At 44.3% G+C, this 24895-nt stretch overlaps 1 protein-coding gene across 1 annotated transcript; it reads left to right on the forward strand.

The window, feature by feature from the left end:
• On the forward strand, nucleotides 1-24156 carry U2AF2 (U2 small nuclear RNA auxiliary factor 2). The gene is made up of 12 exons (XM_061591279.1): nucleotides 1-584; nucleotides 9955-10090; nucleotides 12153-12182; nucleotides 12495-12598; nucleotides 13478-13629; nucleotides 15555-15671; nucleotides 16875-17013; nucleotides 17251-17330; nucleotides 17709-17831; nucleotides 21552-21638; nucleotides 22931-23179; nucleotides 23628-24156. The coding sequence occupies exons 1-12, from the start codon at nucleotides 536-538 to the stop codon at nucleotides 23760-23762; spliced, it is 1401 nt and encodes a 466-aa protein (XP_061447263.1). The 5' UTR covers nucleotides 1-535; the 3' UTR covers nucleotides 23763-24156.
• Nucleotides 24157-24895: the final 739 nt, after the last annotated feature.

Here is a 24895-nt window from a genome sequence, read left to right on the forward strand (position 1 = left end):
AGGGGTCGCCGCATGGTCGAAGTGTAAGAGCTGTGCCGGAAGAAACTGAAGAACGTCCAACGGAAATACTCGACAGTCCCGGAAACGATTGTGAAAGCCCCGGGAGAAGCCATATCTTGCCCCCTCTTTTCCTTTTAAGCGGGAGTACGAACGGAGGAGCCAAACTCATGCGCCGCTTTGGAGCCGTGAAACTGACGTTGACGGAAGTACTCGAGCCTGTCCGGAAAAACCCGAAGACGGGGCCGACGCTTCCCGAGCGTTTCTGGGTAGACTTTCAAAAGAAAAGAAAAGAAAAGTGAGAGAGACATTGTCCTAGAGAGGTTAAGGAGGCTACCGAGCACATTTCGAAAGCGCCTTGCGGAGATAGCCGAGTGTTTCCGTTAACACCCGAAGTTGCAGCCGGAAGTTGCCGAACTCAAGGGAAGGCGCTGCCGCGGCCTACTGCGTGAGGAGACGCTGGTTAGGAAGACCTACTCTACCAGCAGCGAGGCCGCACTCAGGCCGTCCTCCTTACCTCCCTCCCTTCTCCGTTACCATGTCCGACTTCGACGAGTTCGAGCGGCAGCTCAATGAAAACAAACAGGGTGAGCGGGCAAGGGGGTGGGCCGAAGCGGGGGGGTGGAGGACGAAGAAAGACAGAGAGGCAGGGAGCCCCGTTCGACATTGATGGCTCTTCTACGCCCGCCACACGCTCTTGAGAGCCGGCCTTTTAGCTGCCCTGGAGGGGTGTGTTTAAATGATCCACCTAGCAGCGGTGACTGTGTCAGGCCAAGGAGCGTCCATATGTGCGTGTTGGGGGGGGGGCTCTCGTGTGTCCGGCAACTTCCTTCCCTCTCTTCCTTCGCTGCTTTATTTGGAGGGAGTCTGAAGGGGGGTGGAGAGACGGTTGAGAGGGGAGGCCGAGAAGAGAGCAGAACCGTTGGTACTTCTGCGCGCGCCCTTAACGGACTGCCTCGAGGCGCGCGGGGAGGGGAGGAGCGGTTATGGAGTACATGCATGGCGGGTCCCGTTTCCCTCGAGCCTGTTTCTACCCACTGAGGCAGCCCGTCATGGGGAGCAATGAAGAAGACCCTGAGTCGCTTCTAATTGCTCCCACCTCCGCTCACACTTCTTGGACCAAGAGGAAGCTGCTTAGTTCTTTCTCCTCGCTTTCCCTCTCTCTCTCCCCCCCCCGGAAAACTTTCCTGCCTTGCCTTAGCGGTCTCTCCTACGAAGGCGCAACAATGCAGCCTTTTCCCTTGCTTGAAACTAAGGAAGTCGCCGTGCCTGGCTGGGTTACCGTCTTGCCTTACATGGTAGTACCCACGGGGTTCCACCGTGGAAGAAAGGCGGGATATAAAACCTGCTAAGTCAATTAATCATTAGTTCCTTTTCAGAAGCCTTCCCAGGTAGGTTGTGTTGCAGTACCTTGAAGGAGAAAAGGAAGGTGGGTGGGTTGTAAAGCTGAGAAATGGGGGAAAGGTGGTTTCCTTTGGAACATAAGAGTTTACCTTATACCTACTCAGAATATTTGTTTGTTTGTTTATTTATTTATTACATTTATATACCGCCCCATAGCCAAAGCTCTCTGGGCGGTTTACAGCAATTATAAATATTAAAAACAAATATACAAATTTTAAAACACAAAAAACAATTTAAAAACACAATTTAATTTTTTTAAAAAAACAATTTAAAAACACATGCTAAAATGCCTGGGAGAAGAGGAAAATCTTGACCTGGCGCCGAAAAGATAACCAGATTGGTGCCAGGTGCACCTTGTCAGGGAGATCATTCCATAATTTGGGGGCCACCACTGCGAAGGTCCTTTCCCTTGTTGCAATCTTCCCAGCTTCCCTCGGAGTAGGCACCCAGAGGAGGGCCTTGGATGTTGAGCGTAGTGTACGGGTTGGTTCATGTCGGGAGAGGCATTCCATCAAGTATTGTGGTCCCAAGCCATGTTTGTTCCATGTAGCTCAGTGTTGTCCGTGCCGATAGAGATATGAAGGCCTGGGGGGGAAATGAAAAAAAGTTTGTTTTCTCCCAATTTTTTTTAAATAACTGGAAAATTTAAAAAATACCAGTTTCCCCTCATCACATCTCTGATAGGCAGCAGCTGTCTAGAATTTCAGAGACCAGGCTTTCCCAATGGTACTTGGGGATGCCAAGAACCTTCCTGGGACCCATATGCATGCAAAACATGTTCTCTGTTACTGAGCTACACCCTTCTTCCCTTCCTCTCAAAACTGTAGCTTTTGTGAATTTTCTTACTATTATTTTTATCCTGTCCATATCTCATAACATGCAGCTTCCCACACACCCTTCTTTGTCCTCTTAACAGCCCAGTGGGATAGGGCACATCCATTCCATGCATTTAAAGCACATTTATATACTATAACAGTCATGGCTTCCCCCAAAGAATCCTGGAAACTGTAGTTTACTCCTCACGGAGCTACAATTCCCAGCACCCTTATGAGGCTACAGCTCCCAGGTGTCTTTGGGGAGAAACAATATGCTTTAAATGTATGGTGTGGATGTGACTGTAGATTAGGCTGAAATGGCAAAATATTGTATCAACAGAACTTGTTGGCATTTCCCTTTTCTTTGGGGGGGGGGAGCCCTGGCTCTGAACATGGACACTAATCAAAGTATGGTCTTTCCTCAGGCTAATTTCTCAACCTCTCCTGCAGAACACCTTACCCAATTTCTCTTCACTCTCTGCTTTCTTCTCCACCCCTGTACAAATCTTAGGTCAAGGCCTACAAATCAGGTTTGCAGAAAGTCCACCTCTTTCATGGGTGGGATCATTTCACGTGAATCAGTACCTTAAGCACACGTCCACTTCTTTATATTGGGGCCCTGCAGTTAGGATCCAACCTTCCTCCATTTGGTATACCTTTCTTGGTGGTACCACTTTACTCTTGCATATTTTTGGTGCTCTTGTACTCTTTCTATGATGCATTGACACAAATGCAACATAAAATGAATCCCTTAGGGCAAGGCACTCCTCACCCCCATCAGTCCCAGCCCACTTAGCTAATGGTCAGGGGTGGTGGGAGTTGTAGTCCAGCAACATCTGAAGGGCCATCCTGCCTTAATTTTTTATCTGCATCACCATAACTAAGTGTTCACATGACTAAAGGCAGACTGCAGCCTTTAAACACATCCACAGAAATTGCCTGCCCATATATACAGAAGACATCTCCACTATTGAAAGTTTTTAAGAATCTGATTTGTCAAGACTTCTAAAGGTCTGCACATTATGTTAATATAGTTCTAATTTTCATATTAAGCATGCAAGTACACACTATCTAGTGTAAGAAATAGTTGGTTACAAGTAATAGCTGATTACTGCTGTCTGTGGCAACCTTTTCCAGCATAAGCAACTGTTGTAAGTATGTACAAATAAAGTGTATGCCAGGTACGTCCACAAATTCCCTTGCAGTGGCAAGGGTTCCACTGCCCTCTGAAAGGTACAAGCCCCAGGCTTCCTTCCAACCTTGCAACTATAGAGTGGGGTGGGGATTATCCCTGCAGATGCTCTTATGGTGGAGCAATCCCTGTTTATTTCCCATTCTCAGCCCCAAGCTTGGAAAAAACTCGGGTTTGTTTTTGTGCTGCGCTTCTTAAGTGCTTCAAAATAACAAGCTCCAGTTGGAGTATAGTTTGTACTCCAACAAGCTTGGAGCAGGCAGTTGTCCCTGACTTCACACTTCATTTCAGAACAGACATTTCAATGCAATGTCAGAGACAAGACCCTGATCCTTGAGGAAGGGGCATAGAATCATAGAATAGTAGAGTTGGAAGGGGCCTATAAGACCATCAAGTCCAACCCCCTGCTCAATGCAAGAATCCAAACCAAAGCATTCCCGACAGACAGCTGTCCAGCTGCCTCTTGAATGCCTCCAGTGTCGGAGAGCCCACTACCTCTCTAGGTAATTGGTTCCATTGTCATAGGGCTCTAACAGGAAGTTTTTCCTGATGTTCAGTCGAAATCTGGCGTCCTGCAACTTGAGCCCATTATTCTGTATCCTGCACTCTGGGACGATCGAGAAGAGATTGTGGCCCTCCTCTGTGTGGCAACCTTTCATGTACTTGAAGAGTGCTAGTCTTCTCTTCTCCAGGCTAAACATGCCCAGTTCTTTCAGTCTCTCCTCATAGGGCTTTGTTTCTAGTCCCCTGATCATCCTTGTTGCCCTCCTGTGAACCTGTTCCAGTTTGTCTGCATCACAAACGTTTGGTTGGTTATTGATATCAGTCAAACATTTTGGGCCCCAGGCAGTGGTTCCCAGTGGTGAGACAGGCCTCCCTTGGCCTGTGAGGGAATAGGAACTTGAGTCAGGTGGGGTCTTCCTCCCACTACTGGGTTAAACCTGAATAGGTTGAGTGCTATCTAGTAGAGGACACAGTGATCTGTACTGAATATGGGGGTGGTTGGAGGAGGTATGATGGTATCCTTGGAACCCAGTCATCTCAGTGGTATTTGTGACGGAGAAATAAAAAAATTGCTGCTGATTATGTGTGTCTTCAGGAGGCGATCAGAGAACATTTTCTATTCATTTTCTAATGCTAGTGCAGGATTACTATGAGAATCCATAGATACTTAATGCAGCAGCAGGCTATTTGCTTGCGATTGTGCAAGAATATTTGCAGATTAGTCTAAAAATAGATTATTGATGCTGGGCTGGCGTCTCCAGAAGATTGCATAAATTTAGCAAGGGATTTCTAGGGGAAAGAAATAATTCAAAGAGTTTGAAAAAAGCTGCAGTATAGTGAACAGTGCTGCATGGAATTGTCTATCTGTATTTTCCTTGGGTTATAGACTACACTAGCAAAGACTCGTAGGACAGAAACCAGGAGAGGCATGAACCATACGTAGGCCACTGAGGCCAGAGGAATATTTATGGCTCATAAAGGCCTTTTAAAGAAAAGTTAGCACTGCAGGGTTAGTTATTACTTTGGAACAGCCTGAGGCAGGAGTGGGTTCCTGGATCAAACAAAGATATATGATTTTGATCAAACATTCTGTGGGAACAGGTGAAAAAGTAGGGTGTTCCCCATGGAACTTCAATAATATTTATATTTATTTATTTATTTTGTTCGATTTATATACTATATATATATGTATCAATACCATATTTTGCTTTCTTGTTTGTGTTACTTCCTAGCACAGAATAAACCAGAAACATCACAACTTTTGCCTCCGTTATGTACCTCTGCTTTGAGTGAGTTCTTCCAAGCCAGAAACCTACACATGCCCCTGTTACCAGAGAGCCTTAATACCCCCATGCCTTGCATGGTATAGCAACAGATGTACCATCACAAATACTGCTTTGTGTTGGTCATTCTCCAACATTGCTGTTTATTGTTCCTTTCCAGTGCAGCTGCATGTGTCCTCTCTAGTGTCCAAAACAGTTCTTCTTTGTCTCACAGTCTGGTCTTCTCTGAATTCCGTTGCTTGATGTTAGCGTGTGAATTCTGACCTGCTTCACTCCAAATAAGAAGACAGTTCAAATTCCTGGGAAGAAACATACTATTTGTAGGAGCCAGCCTTGCACAGAACCACAATTATCTTTATTTATTTTTGTATATCTAGGAGGCAGTATGAGAGCCAGTGTTGTACAGTGGTTAGAGTGTTGGACTACGACCTGGGAGACCAGGGTTCGGATCCCCACATAGCCATGAAGCTCACTGGGTGACCTTGGGCCAGTCACTGCCTTTCAGCCTCAGAGGAAGGCAACGGTAAACCACCTCTGAATACCGCTTACCATGAAAACCCTATTCATGGGGTCACCATAAGTCGGAATCGACTTGAAGGCAGTCCCAGGAGACAGTATATCTTGGAAACTGAGGTGGCTAGGCACATGACTTGTGACTTGTCATAATGCTGTTTATCCTGTTTCTGTTGTCTCACGCTATAGATGGCAGGGGTATACAATTCTGGGATTTTAAGTAGAAACCCAGATTCTGCAATTGACATAATTTATTTTACTTGTAATAAAATTTGTAGAATTATGAACCGTTTCAAAAGGAGTGAAGGTAATGACTAGAAAATTCAGAAAGCAATAGAGAGACGTGGGAACTTTCGAGATGGAGAGAAGTAACAAAGGCAAGCACCTGGACCAAATGATCTTTGTTTTTCAGTTCCTGGATAAGTGATAGATGATGGCCCCTGCTCCTTCAGTTGGTTTTTTTTAAAAAAAAGAATAGGAAGCAGGGATTCCTGGGATTTCAACAACAAAAACATCTTACAGCATTTTCTGCCAGGTGCTGTTAGATCAATGTATCCTTCTCGATCACTAGATTATTTCTTCCTTAGAAGATGTTGCAGACTCTGATTTTATGCATTTCCCTCAGCAGACCCAGGAAGAATGGTGTTAAGTTTCCACAAATTGGGCCATGTTAATTCATTGAGCATCAGGATTTTTGTTTCCTCTAAAAGAGCACCAGCTTGTTAGATTTTGGGGGTAAAAGCTGATCTTGAGATATTCATTCCTTGCTAAAAATCTTGTCACTCATGTTAACAATGAGAAACTGCAAAGAATATAATCTCCTGCCTCTCTTTTATAGGTATTAGCTGACTCATTTTTCCACGGGCAGTTAAAATATCACCCACTGCCATGTGCATTGTGATGTGTGGACTTTTTAATGATGGCCTTTGGTGGAGAATGGTCTGTGCTGTATTTTATTTGGGGGATTACTTGTGACCCTCCAGACATTGGATTTCAATTGCTACCTGCCCTAGCCAGCATGGCAAGGGATGATATAGTAGTCCAGCAACATCTGGAGTACCACAGCTTACCCACCCCTGATCAAGGGGATGGACAGCCATAAAATACCATATCCCAAATCCTTGTTAAGCATAGGTGCAACGTACAGTGCCTTGCAAAAGTAGTCAGACCCCTGATCAATGCTCTCACATTACTGAATTACAAATGGTACATTTTAATTTCGTTCTGTATGATATTTTGAAACACTGAAACTCAAAATCAATTATTGTAAGATGACATTGATTTTATGTTGGGAAATGTTTGTAAGAAAAAAAAACTGAACCGTGTTGCTTGCATAAGTATTCAACCCCTGTGATGTGGAAGCTCCCAGTTTACGCAGATGAAAGTGCCCTATCAAGGACACAATTACCTTACCATTGGCTTCCATCTGTGAACCATTAAAGTTGCTGTCACACTGTCGGGATAAAACCCCCACTGTTGAAGGATCATTGGTCAGGCTGTGGATTTGAAGGAAAATGAAGACCAAAGAGCGTTCTACAGAAGTGAGAGATAATGTAATACAGATGCATAGATTAGGAAAAGGGTACAAAATAATATCCAAGTGTTTGGATTTCCCAGTGAGCACAGTTGGATCAATAATTGGGAAGTGGAAGCTGTATCACACCACCTAGGCACTGCTAAGAAAAGGCGGTCCCTATAAACTCAGCACTCAGACAAGGAGACTTGTGAGAGAAGCCACAGAGAGGCCAACAATCGCTTTGAAGGAGCTATAGAGTTCAGTGCCTGGGAGTGGAGTAATGGTTTGCCAGAAAGCATGAGAGTGCCCCAGCTGTGATGTGGGGAAAGGTTTTGTGGTCAGATGAGACCAAGATAGAGCTTTTTGGCCAAAACGCAAAGTGCTATGTGTGGCGCAAGCCTAACACTGCTCATGCTTCAAGACACACCATTCCTACAGTGAAGTATGGTGGTGGCAGCATCATGCTGTGGGGATGCTTCTCATCAGCAGGGACTGGGCATCTTGTTAAAATTGAAGGAAGAATGGATGGAGCCAGATACAGGCAAATACTGCAAGAGAACTTGCTTCAGTCCACTAAAAAAACTGAAGCTTGGGAGGAAATTCACTTTTCAGCAGGACGATGATCCCAAGCACAAGGCCAAAGCAACATTGGAGTGGCTCAAGAACAAAAAAGTGAATGACCTACAGTGGCCCAGTCAAAGTCCTGATCTCAATCCCATTGAGAATCTGTGGCGGTATTTGAAAATTGCGGCCCACAAGCGACGCCAACCAACCTGAACAACCTGGAGTGAATCTGCCAAGAAAAAATGGGCCAAACTCCCTCCAATGCTGTCTGCAAGCTGGTACATACCCACCCCAAAAGAGTTAAAGCTGTTATTGCAGCGAAAGGTGGCTCTACCAAATATTAATGTGTGGGGGTTGAATACTTACACAAGCAACATGTTTCCGTTTTTTATGTTTCTTAGAAACACTTCCCAACATAAAACCAATGTCACCTTCATAGTAATTGATTTTGAGTGTCAGTGTTTCAAAATAAAATATCATACAGAATGAAATTACAATGTACCATTTGTAATTAAGAACATAAGAAGAGCCTGCTGGATCAGGCCAGTGGCCCATCTAGTCCAGCATCCTGTTCTCACAGTGGCCAACCAGGTGCCTGGGGGAAGCCCGCAAGCAGGACCCGGGTGCAAGAACACTCTCCCCTCCTGAGGCTTCCGGCAACTGGTTTTCAGAAGCATGCTGCCTCTGACTAGGGTGGCACAGCACAGCCATCACGGCTAGTAGCCATTGATAGCCCTGTCCTCCATGAATTTGTCTAATCTTCTTTTAAAGCCATCCAAGCTGGTGGCCATTACTGCATCTTGTGGGAGCAAATTCCATAGTTTAACTATGCGCTGAGTAAAGAAGTACTTCCTTTTGTCTGTCCTGAATCTTCCAACATTCAGCTTCTTTGAAAGTCCACGAGTTCTAGTATTATGAGAGAGGGAGAAGAACTTTTCTCTATCCACTTTCTCAATGCCATGCATAATTTTATACACTTCTATCATGTCTCCTCTGACCCGCCTTTTCTCTAAACTAAAAAGCCCCAAGTGCTGCAACCTTTCCTCGTAAGGGAGTCGCTCCATCCCCTTGATCATTCTGGTTGCCCTCTTCTGAACCTTTTCCAACTCTAGAATATCCTTTTTGAGATGAGGCAACCAGAATTGTACACAGTATTCCAAATGCGGCCGCACCATAGATTTATACAATGGCATTATGATATCGGCTGTTTTATTTTCAATACCTTTCCTAATTATTGCTAGCATGGAATTTGCCTTTTTCACAGCTGCTGCACACTGGGTCGACATTTTCATCGTGCTGTCCACTACAACCCCGAGGTCTCTCTCCTGGTCGGTCACCGCCAGTTCAGACCCCATGAGCGTATATGTGAAATTCAGATTTTTTGCTCCAATATGCATAATTTTACACTTGTTTATATTGAATTGCATTTGCCATTTTTCTGCCCATTCACTCAGTTTGGAGAGGTCTTTTTGGAGCTCTTCGCAATCCCTTTTTGTTTTAACAACCCTGAACAATTTAGTGTCATCAGCAAACTTGGCCACTTCACTGCTCACTCCTAATTCTAGGTCATTAATGAACAAGTTGAAAAGTACAGGTCCCAATACCGATCCTTGAGGGACTCCACTTTCTACAGCCCTCCATTGGGAGAACTGTCCATTGATTCCTACTCTCTGCTTTCTGCTTCTTAACCAATTCCTTATCCACAAGAGGACCTCTCCTCTTATTCCATGACTGCTAATTCAGTAATATGAGAGCATTGGTCAGCTGTCTCATTGCTTTTGCAAGGCACTGTATCTTCAATAGGTACAACCTAACCAGTTCTTCCCACTTCTAATTGGCAGCTGCTAGATGAGAACCTGCTCACAAGGTGCTTCCTATTGTCATTTGGCATTTGTGGGTTTGATCATTTACTACCAGACAAGACTGGGGCTGAGAAATAGGGCTACTGAGTTGCAGCATTTAAAGCATTTGCCTCTTGGAGCAGTGAATGCTGAGAGTAACCTGGGGAAATGCAGTCATGGCTTCTAAATAGCACATCTTTCCAATATTATGAGAAAATCTAGTTGACTGTCCCAGGGGGATTGATAAGAGTTTGTGACAACTAGAAGTGTAGCCATTCCTATGCTGCAACCAGTGGCATACCATGTTTTTCCTTCTGGTCTTTAGAACGCGACAAAGAGAACCGTCACCGGAAACGCAGCCACAGTCGCTCACGAAGTCGTGACAGGAAACGTCGCAGCCGTAGCCGTGACAGGCGCAACAGGGATCAGCGCAGTGTTTCACGGGATCGCAGGAGACGCAGGTAGGAGCTGCATAATGAAGGGCTTGGTTTTGCTTGTGTCTCCATTTTTGAGGGGGTCCAGCAACATGCCCATACTGAGTAGAGCACAAAACCTAGATGCATGAGATACATTGACATTCAGAGAAGGATGTAGATGGTACAATAAGGACTTCTCTGGGTGCAATGAGTTAGATCATGCTTCCCCAACCTGGTGCCCTCCAGATGTTTTGGATTACAACCCATCAGTCCCAGCCACCATGTCCAGTGGTCAGAAGTGATGGGGTTGGAGCACACCAGGTTGGGGAAGCTTGAGCTAAGAGTGTGTATTATTGGGATTCAGAGCTCATGGGTTCTTTTGAAATAATAGTGGTGTCCAGTGAGGATGGAGAGCCAAGAACTGTTGTAACTGAAAAGGTATGATTGGATGCCAGAGTCAGGCAGGTGATGGAAGGCAAGGGAGTTGCCTTCTGAAATGGCTTACTGCTTAAGATGTTAAGCTGAGGCCTGAAGAATCTGTTCAACCAACTGAATCTAGGTTGAGCAGAAGAAGGAAAGTTTGGATGAACTTACTCCTGTATCACTCCTGTTCTCCATGAAGTTATCTCCTTAAGTGAGCAGATCTGTCGAGACAATCTCTCTGACCCTTAGAACGAAACATAGAAATTCAGACTTTTTGCTGGGAGAAGCTTCTTATGAACATCAAAGTGCTTTTTAACCTTTGCATCCAAAGTTCCCATGGAGCATCTCTCTTCTCTCAGGTTGTTGATTTATAAAGGGCCTAACAAGTGATTTCGGTTCTGTACATAAAAAATAAACTGCCTCTGCATGGAAATTTACAATTTATTCTCTGATGTCTATTGTGCATATTTTAAAATCATTTGAAACTGAGTGAGTAAAGCAGCAAGATGGTGGAGGTTTATGTTGAAAAAAAAGTTAAGGACATCTCTCTTTCTGGATACAAGTCTAGAACCACTTAGGGGCGTTTTGCAAAGCAAAAAGAAAGGAAATTAGAAAGTGGCAGAGAGGGTTATAATGTGTAGCCAGCAAGGGTAAACTTGAAATTCAGTTTAAGGGAACTAGTGATCATTCTGCTCAAGCTAAATTGGGCTGATAATGTATACTATTTCCTACAAAAGTGTTATCCTCAAGTGTCACTGGAATGAAAGGAAGCTGTGCCCAGCAGTGATGTCTCCAATGAATTGTTCTTACTGTGCATTGTAGTATTGACATGTGTTCAGCTTGGGGGGGGGGGACTGCAGAACTTGGCAAAGCCTTGGAGCAAGAAAGGAAGGCAGGCTGCACTCTCTGGGTTACATATGAGAGTGGTGCCGAAGAACTTTAGGGCCAAAAACAGGCCCCCCAAGCAATGTATGCCATACAAAATGTCTGTTGGGTTCTGAGACTAGCATTGGGGGTGTGTGTGGCTGTGAGGTTGGAAAGTATAATGAACTACGATGCAAATAAAAGTTCTGTTACTTTAGTGGTGCTGAAATCTGTTAATCAGGTTGGATACTATAAATTAATTTGAGTGTATACTGTGATTTTTTTTTAAAGGGACTGTTTGTTTTTGTCATTATTTGCTAGTCACTTTGAGCTTCGTTGGAAAAAACAGAGGGAATAGAAATAATAATCTGTGCCCCCACTAGCCAACATATTTCTGTTTCTTTGGCGGGAATTAGTTTTGCAGGCCTGTCACTGCTATTTGTACATAATGCAAAGTAACTTTGCAACTATGAGAGCTGGAGAACTTCTTGCTTAAGTTCTTTGAAAAGCCCAGAATCTTGTTATGGGCTGATGGTAATAAAACACTGATTTATTTCTGCTGTCCAACATCTTCTTTGGACAGATGTGCAGTCCAACGTAAGTTTATCTAGTCTCTTAAATAATTTACCTGTTGCTGCAACAATAGATGAATGGTGGTCTCTGCAGACCCCCCCCCCAGCTATCTGCAGTTGCTTCTTTGACCACAGTCTCAGGACAGATGGGGCCCTGCTGCTGTTGTTGGATCTTTCTGAGTAGGCTGTCTGGGCCTACTTTGTCCACCAGGAAAGGGCACAAACCCATTTTGTTTTTTCCTTTTCAGATCACCCCTAAACATAACGGGTCCCCTGAGGTGAGTATTGCTAGTTCTCCTTTGTGCCGACAGGGAAGTTGCAAGCACAGGGAAGTGGAACTAAGGAAGCCAAAGTTAAGGGAGGCAACAGTGAATTAGACAATTATCACATTATAGCACGGGTGTTCAGTGGGATTTTTCTTGGGGGTTACTGTTAAAAGGGATTGCTATTGGTATTGTACATGATGTCCCAAACTGAAACAAGCACAGAGTTGACATGACTGATACGTTAATCTTCATATGACATTCAGCTAAAGTCAAAATCCTCTTGCTAGTTCTCAGTGATCTTTTATCCCTTTCTTCCCTTCACAGCCGTTCTCCCCGGCATGAAAAGAAGAAGAAGGTTCGCAAGTACTGGGATGTTCCGCCCCCGGGCTTTGAACACATCACACCCATGCAGTATAAAGCCATGCAAGGTAGAGCTGCCTCTGCTTTAGTCACCTTTCCTTATATACTGTAAAAGAGTGTTATGTGTTGCAGCTTCTTGAGCATGCCCCCTCTACTATGCAAAGCTATGGAAATAGAACTTCTTGAAGGTTCTCATTTTATTTCTGAAATGTTCTCCCTCTCTGTAATTTCATGCATGTATCTTCTTCCATTCCTGGAGAAATCAAACTGAGGACAAATATTTTTCCTTTGTTGGAGGAAGGACTTCTCTGGTATTGTTTTTCTCTCTGCGTAGCTGAGCCAATAAGTGGACTTAACCCGGTTCTCCTTTTTCATGTTTTATATTATTTGAAATATATGGTTGCAGTCCTGTACTAGCTTTAACTGGGCATAAATCTATGAATATTGCCAATTTGCAGATGAATAAAAAAATTGCCAACTTGTCTATCTTCTATCTGAATCTATTTTTAAGTTTCCCCGATTCCTGTAAATGAGGTGGTGGTTTTGCCATTATACTTACAAAGACTATCTCTACAACTGTGAGTGCTAAAAGCTTATAATTGGGGTTACTGGCCTTTTTAGAAGAGCTCCCATGTGCTTGGAAGCTCTTTAAAGACTTCATATTGCCTTGTCTGTTTTTCTAACTAATTGATATTTTTTACCCTTGCAGCAATAGAGATAGAATTGGCCTTTTTGGGTTTCCAGAAAATGGTTGGGTTGTTAGTTCCCGTCTCTTCCCCCCCCCCAATGGCATCCTAATAATTATTTGCTTGTGTCGGGTTTTTTTAAAAAAGAATGCTGTGTATCTCATACACCTTTTAATATTTCAAGCCACTTAGTATGACAGATGATCCCAGCACAGTGTCTCTTCAATTTGTAACCTTTGGTGCTGTTTTTTTCTTGCCTAGCTGCTGGGCAAATCCCAGCTACAGCCCTCCTGCCGACCATGACCCCTGATGGACTGGCGGTGACACCCACTCCTGTGCCAGTGGTAGGCAGCCAGATGACACGGCAAGCCCGGCGCCTCTATGTGGGAAACATCCCCTTCGGAATCACTGAGGTACCTGCTTGTTTTGTCAGATGTGTCTCTGAACCCGCTGGTGCATTTTCCTCTCTAGAGTTGGGGGTGGTGAAAGGAATATTCAGTTGGAAGCTTTGGTGAGAAATTTGGGGGAATAATTCATAGTGAAAACATAAACCAGGTTAAATGGAGCAGTGAAGACTACCCAGAGAGGTTGGCCAGCCAGAGCTGAATTCAGTATTCACATCTTTTCATCCTAACAGGACTCCAGAACGGAGCAAGGAAAAAGCAGCAAGTGCTGGAATTATGTTGGATTGTGGCACTTATTGGCGTCAGATAATGATAGGCTCTTGGAGTAGTTTCTCCAATGCTTCTAAGTTCACCTTCTAACTAGTTCTTCAATATTCCTTCCTGTGAGATTGTGTTTTAGACTAGACTATCTTGGCTTTGGTCTTTTGAAATGCAAGCTAGCAAGTGCTTGGAGTTAATTGCAATCCACATTTGTCTTTGTTTTGGATTTGGGGGCAGTTCAAATGCTTCAGTCCTTAATGGTGGAGGGAAGATACCTCAAGATGGCAAAGAGTGGTTCAAGAAAGCTTGTTGGAGTTCTAGGTGCTGTAGGGAAGAAGTTTTATGTTTTTCCTCAAGTAAGCTATAGATGCTTACATGTGTGTACTCAAAATGGTGGGGGGCTATAGGGGCTATGGCTGGCAATCTTCTGGCAGCAAAGGCTAATATTGCCAGTTCTGCTTTTTGGTGCCCAGATTCTCTTCCCCCACGTATATGACTTATTCCTTCATGTAGAAGGGTTTAGCAAGTATTGGACTAGGAAGGAATTGTTCCAATAATGGAATGGCATATTACTGTGGGCTGGGATATTAGTTTTCCGTGGTAAAGCTTGAGCCACTACAATGGTTTAGCTAAGCTAGAACTTGAAGAATTTGAACAATGCAGTATCTCCAGCATTGTGCACTGCTTCCAGTCCTCCTTTTTCTCCCTGTGTGGCATATCATCCAAATCTGTCAAGGGGCATTACTGTGTGATACACATGAGGGGTTCTTCTTTGCAAAAAAAACTATACATAATCTGCCTACTGAAGTCTTGACAGACGCCTTACATAGGAGGGTAATGGCACAGGCTCCCATGGCCCCCTCCACCTCTGCTTCTGTTTCCCCCTCCACTGCTCCTACTGCCACTATCCACAGCTCGCTCAGAAGAGCAGAGGCAGGCCATACAAAATGTTCACGATGGAATGATCATGAACATCTTGTATGGCCTGCCTCTGGTCTTCTGAGCGAAGCTGGATAGTGGCAGTAGGAGCAGTGGAGGGGGAAACAGAAGCGGAGGTGGAGGGGGCCATGGGAGCCTAAGGCTTCTGTCAAGACTTCAGTAGGTTGCTTGTGGAATTGATCCATATTTTCTCCCAAATTTCTAAGCACCATCATCTGTCTAGTCTAAACATTCCTTCCCAGAGCTCTTAATCCAGATCCTCCTCCTGTACGCATGGTATGCCTCAGGCAGAAAAGACCAAATATCTGGAACAGAGGTGGATTCAGATTAAAGAAAAGCAGAAGTTGGGGTAGAAACTGGAAATAATATATTTGGGCTGCAATCCTATACACGCTTACCTGGGAGTATGCCCTACTGAATTCAGTGGTGCCTGTTTCTGGGTAGACTTTGTATAGAAGAGCACTGTTAGTGTCTAAATGACAGGTAATTAAATATGGGGTGGTCATTATTTAAATATCTCTACCAAAAAAAAAAAAAAGACCAAAGAGTTGTTTCCATTTCTCTTTAAAGTGAATAATGTGTGGGACTGCAATCCCCCTCGTAGCCCCAAAGTTTGCTACCATCGCTGCAGGCAAGTAGGCAGTTTCGCTTTGTAATCCATTTGTGATCCTGACAGCTATTCTAGCCTGTGTCATCAAATCTACCCTTTCGATCTCTCTCTGTGACCTCAACAGGAGGCTATGATGGATTTCTTCAATGCTCAGATGCGCCTTGGTGGCCTTACGCAGGCTCCTGGAAACCCTGTCTTGGCAGTGCAGATCAACCAGGACAAGAACTTTGCGTTTTTGGAGGTGAGTGGCAGTGATATGTAGAGGGCACCTCAGATGGTCCTGATGCAGAGAATAATAATGTTTAGAATTCCACATAAGCTATTGGCTTCTTCTGAAGGCTTTCTTTAAAGAGCAAATTGCTAGTCCTCAATGAATGTGTGGAACCCAAAGGGCCCTTACATAAAAAAAAGTAAGGTTTCAAATGCAAGAGTAGTTGTGTGAAGCTTCCAATAGGATTGGTGTGTAGAAGAAAGTAGATGTGGAGTTGGCAGCCATCAGTCCACATTTCTCTTTCCTGCTGTGAGCCCAACCTTCATAATCCCACGCTTTCTTTCTGTTATGATCTCAGAAGAGAGGCCATGTTTTGGAGACTGATGATTCAAAGGTTAGCAAAATGGCTGCAAGGTTACTAACCATTGCAGGATTTTGATGTTTTCGTTTTAAAAATGGGAATTCTAAGGAAAAGAATCCTAGACTTGTAGTGAAATGATTGGTTTCAGTTTCAAAAAGGAAGTTGTATAGAAATCAGTGTAAAGCTACCTCCTTACGAAAAGAATACCAAGCTTGCATGAGGAAGGGCTTCAGTCTAGAAAATCCTGCCTTAGTGAAAAGCACTGGGCCAGATTACCTAAATATGAGCCAGGGAGACAGGATTGAAAGAGCCCAGGTTGGTGAAAGGGTTAGAAAGCTGTGAATTACAAGGGCAAAGTACAAATTGGGCATACTGAATTTGCAACGAGCAGTTTTTTTTGTTGGTGCAAGGGAAAGCTCATAAGAGCAATCTTTCATGGAAGTGCCGGAAAACAATGGGACAAGGTCAATTCTCTTCACTGGAAAGTGAGAGAGGTCAGAGAATGGCTTTTTCTGGATGCAGGAGATTTTGAGGTAGTAACGCTCTCCTTATTTGTACAGTTAACATAGTTTCTGTTGTGGAATTCACTCTTGTGGTCTAGAATGTGGAACTCCCTTGGTGGAAATTCATTCTGTACATGCAGGGCGTGTGACTTGGATAACGACTTGATTCTATCACTTCCACCATTTATATTCTGACTATTGAACCTGTTCTACCATTGTTCTAGAATTGTTAAGAAACCCCAAGCCAGCATCTCATAATCTGGCCCTTGAGGCAGGATGTCTGACCGCCCCACTTCTGTAAGCCATAACACACATCCTTCATTTTTCACCTTCTATGGTTTTTTTGTTTGCTTGTTTTTGCTGCTGCAGTTTCGGTCTGTGGATGAAACTACCCAGGCTATGGCTTTTGATGGGATCATTTTCCAGGGACAGTCGTTGAAGATAAGACGCCCCCATGATTACCAGCCACTCCCTGGCATGTCTGAAAACCCTTCAGTCTATGTGCCAGGTGAGTGCAGCAGAAAAATCCTGATAAATAAGGAAGGTGTGGCTTTCACAGGAGATGAAAGGGAATGGGTGGAGTTCTGTGTAATACGAACCACCTTGCTAGATTGGGCCAGATGCCCATCTGGTCCATGATGCCTATGGGAAGTTCTCCTAGTCTTCTCGTAAGCATTTGATCTGAAAATGTGACTGATACAAAACACTTCCTGTCACACCATGTTGACCCTCTCTCTTCTCACAGGTGTGGTGTCCACAGTGGTTCCAGATTCTGCCCACAAGCTGTTCATTGGGGGTCTGCCAAACTATCTTAATGATGATCAGGTGAGAGGCAGTTTAGGAACTTTTGAATAGTCATGTATTTCTTCCCTTCTCTCTCTCACCCCCCCCCCCCCGGTAAATGTTGGTTTTGGTCTGCAATTTGTGGTGAGCCATTCTCTTTTGCAATGCACAATGCACCACTGTGGGAGGCACACAAGCATGCACGCACACACATGCACAGTTGAAGCCCTTGTAGCCTAGTCTTCTTTATTTCATAGAGAAGCAATATGTAGCTTAATGTCTCTTATATTAATCGTATGTCTTGTGTTTTGCATCCCCCAGGAGATTTGAGGACCTCAGTAAACCACATCACAAACATTTATTTGACTTTTTTTTTGTATGTTGAGAATTGCTCAAGTCTGTTTTTTCCTTGTCTCTCAGGTCAAGGAGTTGCTCACTTCTTTTGGACCCCTGAAGGCTTTCAATTTGGTGAAGGACAGTGCCACTGGCCTGTCAAAAGGTTATGCCTTTTGTGAATATGTGGACATCAATGTTACAGACCAGGTAGAGCCAGCCTCTCTTGTTAGTTCTCTCTTTTTATTTTTGCTCCGCAGCGGCCCGCCGACCTGCCCGTGGGATAAGGGGGGTTCTTTGTCCTTTGAGCAGGTGGGGTGTTTTTTTCTCTCCTCCCCTCTAGGGGGTGCCAGCTTTTCTCTCCTTACAGCACAGCTGCTGACTTAGCGGCAGACACCATCGAGTTAGTGTTCTGATCACTTCTGCTTTTTGTTCCCCCCAAAAAAACCAACAACTCTCCCCGAATGTTAGTCGGAGAAGGCTTCGGCCTTTTTGCGAAGACCCCGGCCGCCGTGCCCGACCGAGAGCCGGTAAGAAGCCCTCCCCTCACCAGCCAGGGAAGAGCCGGGTCCGTAGCTCATTTCACCTGTCCCACTTCCCCACCCTACCCCCTAAGTGAATTCTCCATCCCACACTCTTAATAACTGTTTCCTTTCTCCCGCTGCGCTTTGTGTTACAGTGGGAGGAGGTGGAACAGGCCCTTGACCTGCAGACATGTTCTGCTTGCTGACTCCAGTAGGAGTTGTAAAGTGCAAGTATTGACATATGTAGTTATAAACCAAAGGAAAAGCACCCCAGTTTCCCCTTGCCCCTGTTGGAGAAGGGGGACCTGTCGTGGAGAAGAAACACCCCACAAATCCCTGTAGGGTTCGGAGAGTGTCGGTGGTAACTTTGCATGCTGAGCGCAAGCTCTCATTTCTGGGTTGATCTCATAAGGGTTATGCATGGTGGGTTGTGGGGTTTTTTTTGGTAATTGAGTGTTAGCGTGTATGGATATGTGTCTATATATACTCCCCATGCCTGCTTCCCGTCCTGTGCAATCGTTCTTCCCATATGCTACTTGGGAAGTGTGTGTGTTCCCTATGCTCCACCCCTCTTCTGGTCTCTCTGCATTAAGGAGAAAGGTATGAGTTTTTAGCAAGAGCTAAAATCTTGGTTCAGACATACAGGATAGAACTGTACCCCTTTGGAAAAAAAATTAAGGGGGTAGTTTGATGATTTGCGTATATTTAAAAAGACATTGGAGAAAGAGGAGAATTCACCATGTTTACTGAGAGTAGGATAGCGAGCTGCTCATTTAAACTACGGGTAGGTAGATTTTGGTTAGACAGTATTAAGATAAGTATCCTGTGAAAACAACTTGGCAAAGAAGCAGGGTGCCTAGGGAGACAGGTGTGTTTGCTTTCAGATACTTTTTAAGACTTCAAGAGGTCCAGGGCCTGAATACGTTCATTAGAGGTTCCCCTTCCCTCATTGCACTCTCCATATCATTCCCCACATATCAGTGTGATCTCTCCATGCATGGTGCCCAGAGGAATTGCCCCATTCTCCTCCCCCCCCCGGCCCTGGCCTCAGGACAGTGTGTCTGAGTAAATGGCTTCCTTCAAGTATGATTTTGCATGCAGGATGGTGTGAATTCTGTGCTGTTGGACTGCACAACTACAGAATTCAGAAGGTATTCTAGAATTTTGCATCCTAAATAAACTTGGCTTTTGTGTTTGTTTAAAAAAGATAAGTTCTAGTCTGGAGTTGCAAAGAGAAGCTTGAAATGGTAGTGGGAGAGGGATTAGCTGAGTTAGAGCCTGGTGTCGTCAAGAATGGAAAAGGTTTGTTTTACCCATTGCAAATATTTCTAGAAGTTGTATAAATTGGCTTTAGGTGATACTGATAGCACAGTCCATTGACTGTTTACTTAGCCCCATTGAAGACAATGAGATTTTTTACTCCGTAATTATGTTTTAAGATTGCAGCCTGTGAGTGCTGATCAGGAGTAACTGTTACCATACTGTTCTTCCAGGCAAGGGAAAGTTAATACTCAGTGCCCTTGAGAACATCTTCTGAGAGTATGCCCTTTCCCTGACTAAACAAAAGGTAGTCTACAGCAAGGTGATGCATCTCTCCAACTGCTGTTGTAACACATACACAAAACTGGGGGCTTGGTAAGAAATAGAGCTATTGAAGATTATGTAAACCAATCAAAGGTTAACTTCAGGAGAGAGGATCCACCTCCCCATGAGATTAAACACCAGACATTTTTCACCACTTTCGTATGTGAGAAGAAAAATTAAATACAGCCTAGCAAATAAAAGATTAAGACTGTAACAGGATCTGGAGCATGACATCACTGGGATTTCCTAAAGCTAGGATCTTTTTGTACTCCACATATCTTTAGTGCTTAATAATTCAGTTCACAATGTAGTCAAAATGACTTCATTTTACTTGCACAACTATTCTGAAAGGTGGTGGTCTATTCCCCCCCCCCCGGATGGGATTTGAGCTCTTCTCTTCTGCATCCAAACTGAAAACTGCAACATCATCCTATCTCCTGGTGCCATTTGCTTGGGCTTATAATTTATACCCATGTTACATATGGGATGATGACAGGCTGATTTTCTGAGCCTCAGTAGACTCAAAGTTTTAAACTTTGCAGAAATTTTATCTGCATATTAACTTTGTGCAATCCTGTTTCCTAAATTCAGATTTTTCAGACAACTTGTTTTGCCAAGATCTTGGGTGGCAAACTGCATTGGGGCAGGGGGAGGGAAGTGTAGGCCATCTGAGGAAGACAAACAGCAGGGATGGGTGTGCAAGTTACTTGCAGGACACTGGTGTCTTGCTATATTTAGTACTGGACACTGTGCCTAGTGATTACTCTGGCTTCTAATAGCAGCCCACATTCTTCCCAGCTAGGAGAGACAGATCTATTTGTGCCCTTTTAAAACAAAAGTTGAGATTCTGCAGATGTCTGACCCTTATGTATGTTTGGAATTCATGCAAAGATGGGTAATGAGTCTCTGATCATGACTTTACCAGGTGAGCTAGTGAGTCTCTGGCCAAGTTTGGATTTGATTTGAATCCTATTTGCATAAACAAGACCAGCCCTTCATCCACTGAACTGTTCCAGGTGGAAGTGGGTGGTTGGATACCTTACAGCCTGGACTACTCAGTTTGCCTGCCAGTTTTCACTGTATGCATGAAGCAGGTATCTGTGGCCCCCGTGAATGCAGAGAAAGAGTTGTTCAGGCTTGTGCTTGCCTGTAGAGATATAAAGGCCCAGGAAAAATTGGAAAAAACATTTTTCTGAATTTTTGTGGGGGGGAGGCAGGGTTCTGGAAAAATGGGGGGGCCATTTCCCGCCAAATTCTTTTTTTTCCAGTCCTTCACATGTCAATTTGCCTATGAGACAAGTCTGGGCGGAAAACATTTTCTTGAAACTGTGAAACCTGGTAGTTAGTTCTTTGCTGGAGTTGGCTTGGTGAGGGGATGTGAACTTCAGAAGCATAGTGGTGGTCACAGAGCAACATAACTTGCATTCTGGGAAGAGTAAGGTCTTTCTCCTTTGTTATGGTCTGTCTATGCTAATGACATTTAGCTGAAGCTGAAACCTCACCTCTGCTCTTTTCTCCTTCATGCAGACAGTCCTTGTTGACCCACCTTAACTCCTTTCAACATTGTGTTGTTTTTTTAAACTTCTTGCTACTATGCCCATTTTGGGCCCCGGCAGGTAACTAAGCTAAATATGGTATTAACACCATGGCAGTGCAGTTCAGGTAGGAGTCTGAGGGGAGGGGGCAAGGAAGAAGCCACCTTTTTGTGTATGACTGTGTTGATGTTTTGGAAGTGGGGCCAGAGGGTGGAGGGGTGTGTGGCTGGCGGCCTTGGAGGTACAAGTTTTGAAGTGTCTGGATTCACTTTTTTCTGCCCTCACAGGCCATCGCGGGCTTGAATGGCATGCAGCTGGGTGACAAGAAACTATTGGTGCAGAGAGCCAGTGTCGGAGCCAAGAATGCTACTCTGGTGAGGAAGAAAGGGAATTGGGAGGTGGGCAGGGATAGAACCAGTGCTGAACGTGGTGTAGGAGGAGGATAGGTCTTACCAGTGGCTACAGTAGGGGAGGACTGTTGCCTTTGTGCTCTGCTTGTGGATTTCTTGGAGGCATCTGGTTGGCTACTGTGAGAAGCAGGATGCTGAACTAAACCTACCTTTGATCAGATGACCAAGGCTCCTCTTCTTTTTGTAAGGGTCAGTGCAGACACCAGATTTCTCAGTCTTGAATGCAAACAGCTGCCCTGTGTCAATCGGTGTTGTCTGTCCCAAACAACATAGGAAGCAGGCCTTTAGTGTAATGGTGCCTACCCTTTGGAATTCTCTCCCTTTCAATATTAGACAGGCACCATCTCTGTTATGTTCTCAGCACCTACTGAAGACCTTCCTCTTTCAACAAGCCTTTTAAGTAGAGACCTTATCCCAGTCTGTATCTGTGTTGGAATTGCTGTTTTTAAAGCTTTTTTTAAAAGGTGTTTTTAAAGATGCTTTGTTATATTTTTAAATCTGTTTTTAAGTTGTTTTAAAGTGCTTTTAGTGTTTTTGTTTGCTGCCCTACTGGGAGGAAGGGTGGGATATAAATTTAATAAATAAAAACAAATGCTCAGATCTCCCTCAGTGAAATCAAGTCAGAAGACTTGTTTGATCCATCATTGCCCAGCCCTATTCTTTTTCTGGTGTCAAGCATATCTGAATGTGTGGCATGTGAACATATTACATGTTAAAGAACCCTAGTCCTTGAAAATCAAGGGTGGGCTTCTTGCTCTTCCTCCAGTGACACAACCACCTGTATTGGTTTGATTAAAAGAACATGGGATGGCACTCTTGTCACCTGACATACTTAAGGCCATTTATTGGGGGAGAGGCCATCTTGCACTGAGAGCCAGGGCTTTAGAACAAGAGAGACTAAAGTTTGAAAGCCCCCAAGAACCACATGCCAAAATCTTCATATAACTGGGAATACAAAATATGATTCCTGCTGCTCCTCCTCCCTTTTATGCCTGTTGTTAGAAACCTGAGCTGTTTTCTGTGGTCTGCTGACCAAGAAGAAGGAATCTGCAAACTCTGAAGACTAAGGGAATTGGTATATACTACTTGTCTAATGGATTTTAGTGCATTGGAGACTGAAGAGGCAGGGAGAAAAAATGATGTGGGGATTCAGAGGATAGATCTTTATGTAGAAATGTTATATGAGAAGATGGGGTTTAGGCAGCAGTGGCACTGAACTCATGTCTGCTTCTTTCCTCTTCTTCCCAACCCCACAGAGCACAATAAACCAGACCCCAGTGACCCTGCAAGTACCGGGCCTGATGAGCTCACAGGTGCAGATGGGTGGCCACCCCACTGAGGTGCTGTGCCTCATGAATATGGTGCTGCCCGAGGAGCTGCTGGATGATGAGGAATATGAGGAGATCGTCGAGGATGTGCGTGATGAGTGTAGCAAGTATGGTGTTGTCAAGTCCATTGAGATCCCCCGGCCTGTTGACGGTGTTGAGGTGCCTGGCTGTGGCAAGGTACTTGACAGTTGTGCACCATGTGTGGGAGTGGGGTGTGCTGAAATAAGTTTAGAAGAGCAAAGTGGATAGAAGCCAAGGAAGTTGCAATCATGTCAGATAAAATAGTGCTGTTTAAACATTGACTTAGCGGTAGGTAGAAGAGGAGTATGTATTATTGAAATAACGTGATTTGCAGCCAGAAATCTCCCCTCTTTTAAGTGAAAAGGCATACTTCTACAAAAGAATGTTGAGGCTGGATCACAAGAGTGCAGCTTGGCAGTTCATAAAAAAAAGTGAGGCCTTGGGTCATTTGGAAAAGACTTTGTGGCTACCAAATACTGTCACTGACCCCTGCCACTGCTGATAGTTCATCCCGTCCCTAAAGCAGAATTACTTGTGTTGATTCTCAAAAGGGTGAAAGAAACTGGGGCAGGTGTCATATTTATTCTTCTCCTCCCTCTTGTAGATATTCGTGGAGTTCACATCTGTCTTCGACTGTCAGAAGGCCATGCAAGGCCTGACTGGGCGCAAGTTTGCTAACCGGGTCGTGGTGACCAAGTATTGCGACCCTGACTCCTATCATCGCCGAGACTTCTGGTAGTCCAGCCCTGAGCCACGCATGGGGGATGTTTTGAAGAGGCAGGGGCAGCTCGCTGGCCGGAGAGGCTCCTTTAGCAGCATAGCCTGTTTATATTTTATGGCCAAAATCTCCTGTATTTTTTTCTTCCAGTTGTCCCAATCCCTTCCTTTTCTATCCCTGCCGCCGCCACCAACACCACCCACGGTTTCCCAGTGATGGTTACTCTGTAGTAGAAATGTTGTCTCTTACCCCATATTCCCTCACCCCACTGTGATGTTTCTGATTTTTGCTAAGAGGAGTTTTGCTCTTAAAAAAAAGATGGGCCCGTTTTGTTGTATTTTCCTTTCCTCTGCGCTGTGTGTATGGACAACTATTTCTCTAGCATTGTCTCTCATAATTAAACATTTTTTTCCAATTCCCTGGTGTCATTTGGGCATCTTTCTCTTTTTTGTTTTTAAACCCTAATCAAAGGTTAACAAAGGGTGTGAGAATGCCCAGCCCTTTAGGCCATAGGAAAGCTGTCGACTTAGGTGCTAGCAATAACAGAACAGAAGTTACTAATTAAGTAGAGATATGATGGTAGATTAGTCCTAGGAACAGAAGACAGCAAAATGATAAATCTAAAATTTGGATAATTCCTTTTAAGTCAGTTAGTTATTTTGTAAGGATATCCAGCATCTGATAGATTGTGAAGGATTGTGGCCATATCTCTGCTTTTGTAATTCAGAAGCTGGCAAAATCTATCACTACTTAAAGCAAGTGTGGGGAACTTTTGGCCTTCTGGATGTTGCTGAACTGCAACTCCCATCAGCCCCAGAAAGCATATACAATTGCCAGGATTAATGGGAGTTGCAGTTCAGCAACATCTGGAGGGCCAAAGGTTCCCCACCAGGTTAATATACTGAATGTCTAAGGTGGCATCTCTGTTGGGCCCTGTGCCCTTTGACTAATAACTTACATGTGTTCACTTCTGTAGCTCACGTGCAAACAACCACAACCCTATCTCACAGTGCAGTACTGTTTTAGTGGAAGATGTTGCATACCTTAACCGTGTCACTGTTGTGCTACTGTTTATAAAGTACAGGAGATCAGCCGTTAGTGGTCCTTGACTGGCTAGAATGCCAGTATATACAATTTCTCAGAAGCATAGAATT

The sequence above is a fragment of the Rhineura floridana genome, chromosome 11, assembly GCF_030035675.1.
Source record: "Rhineura floridana isolate rRhiFlo1 chromosome 11, rRhiFlo1.hap2, whole genome shotgun sequence".
In the NCBI taxonomy this organism is placed as follows: Eukaryota; Metazoa; Chordata; class Lepidosauria; order Squamata; family Rhineuridae; genus Rhineura; species Rhineura floridana.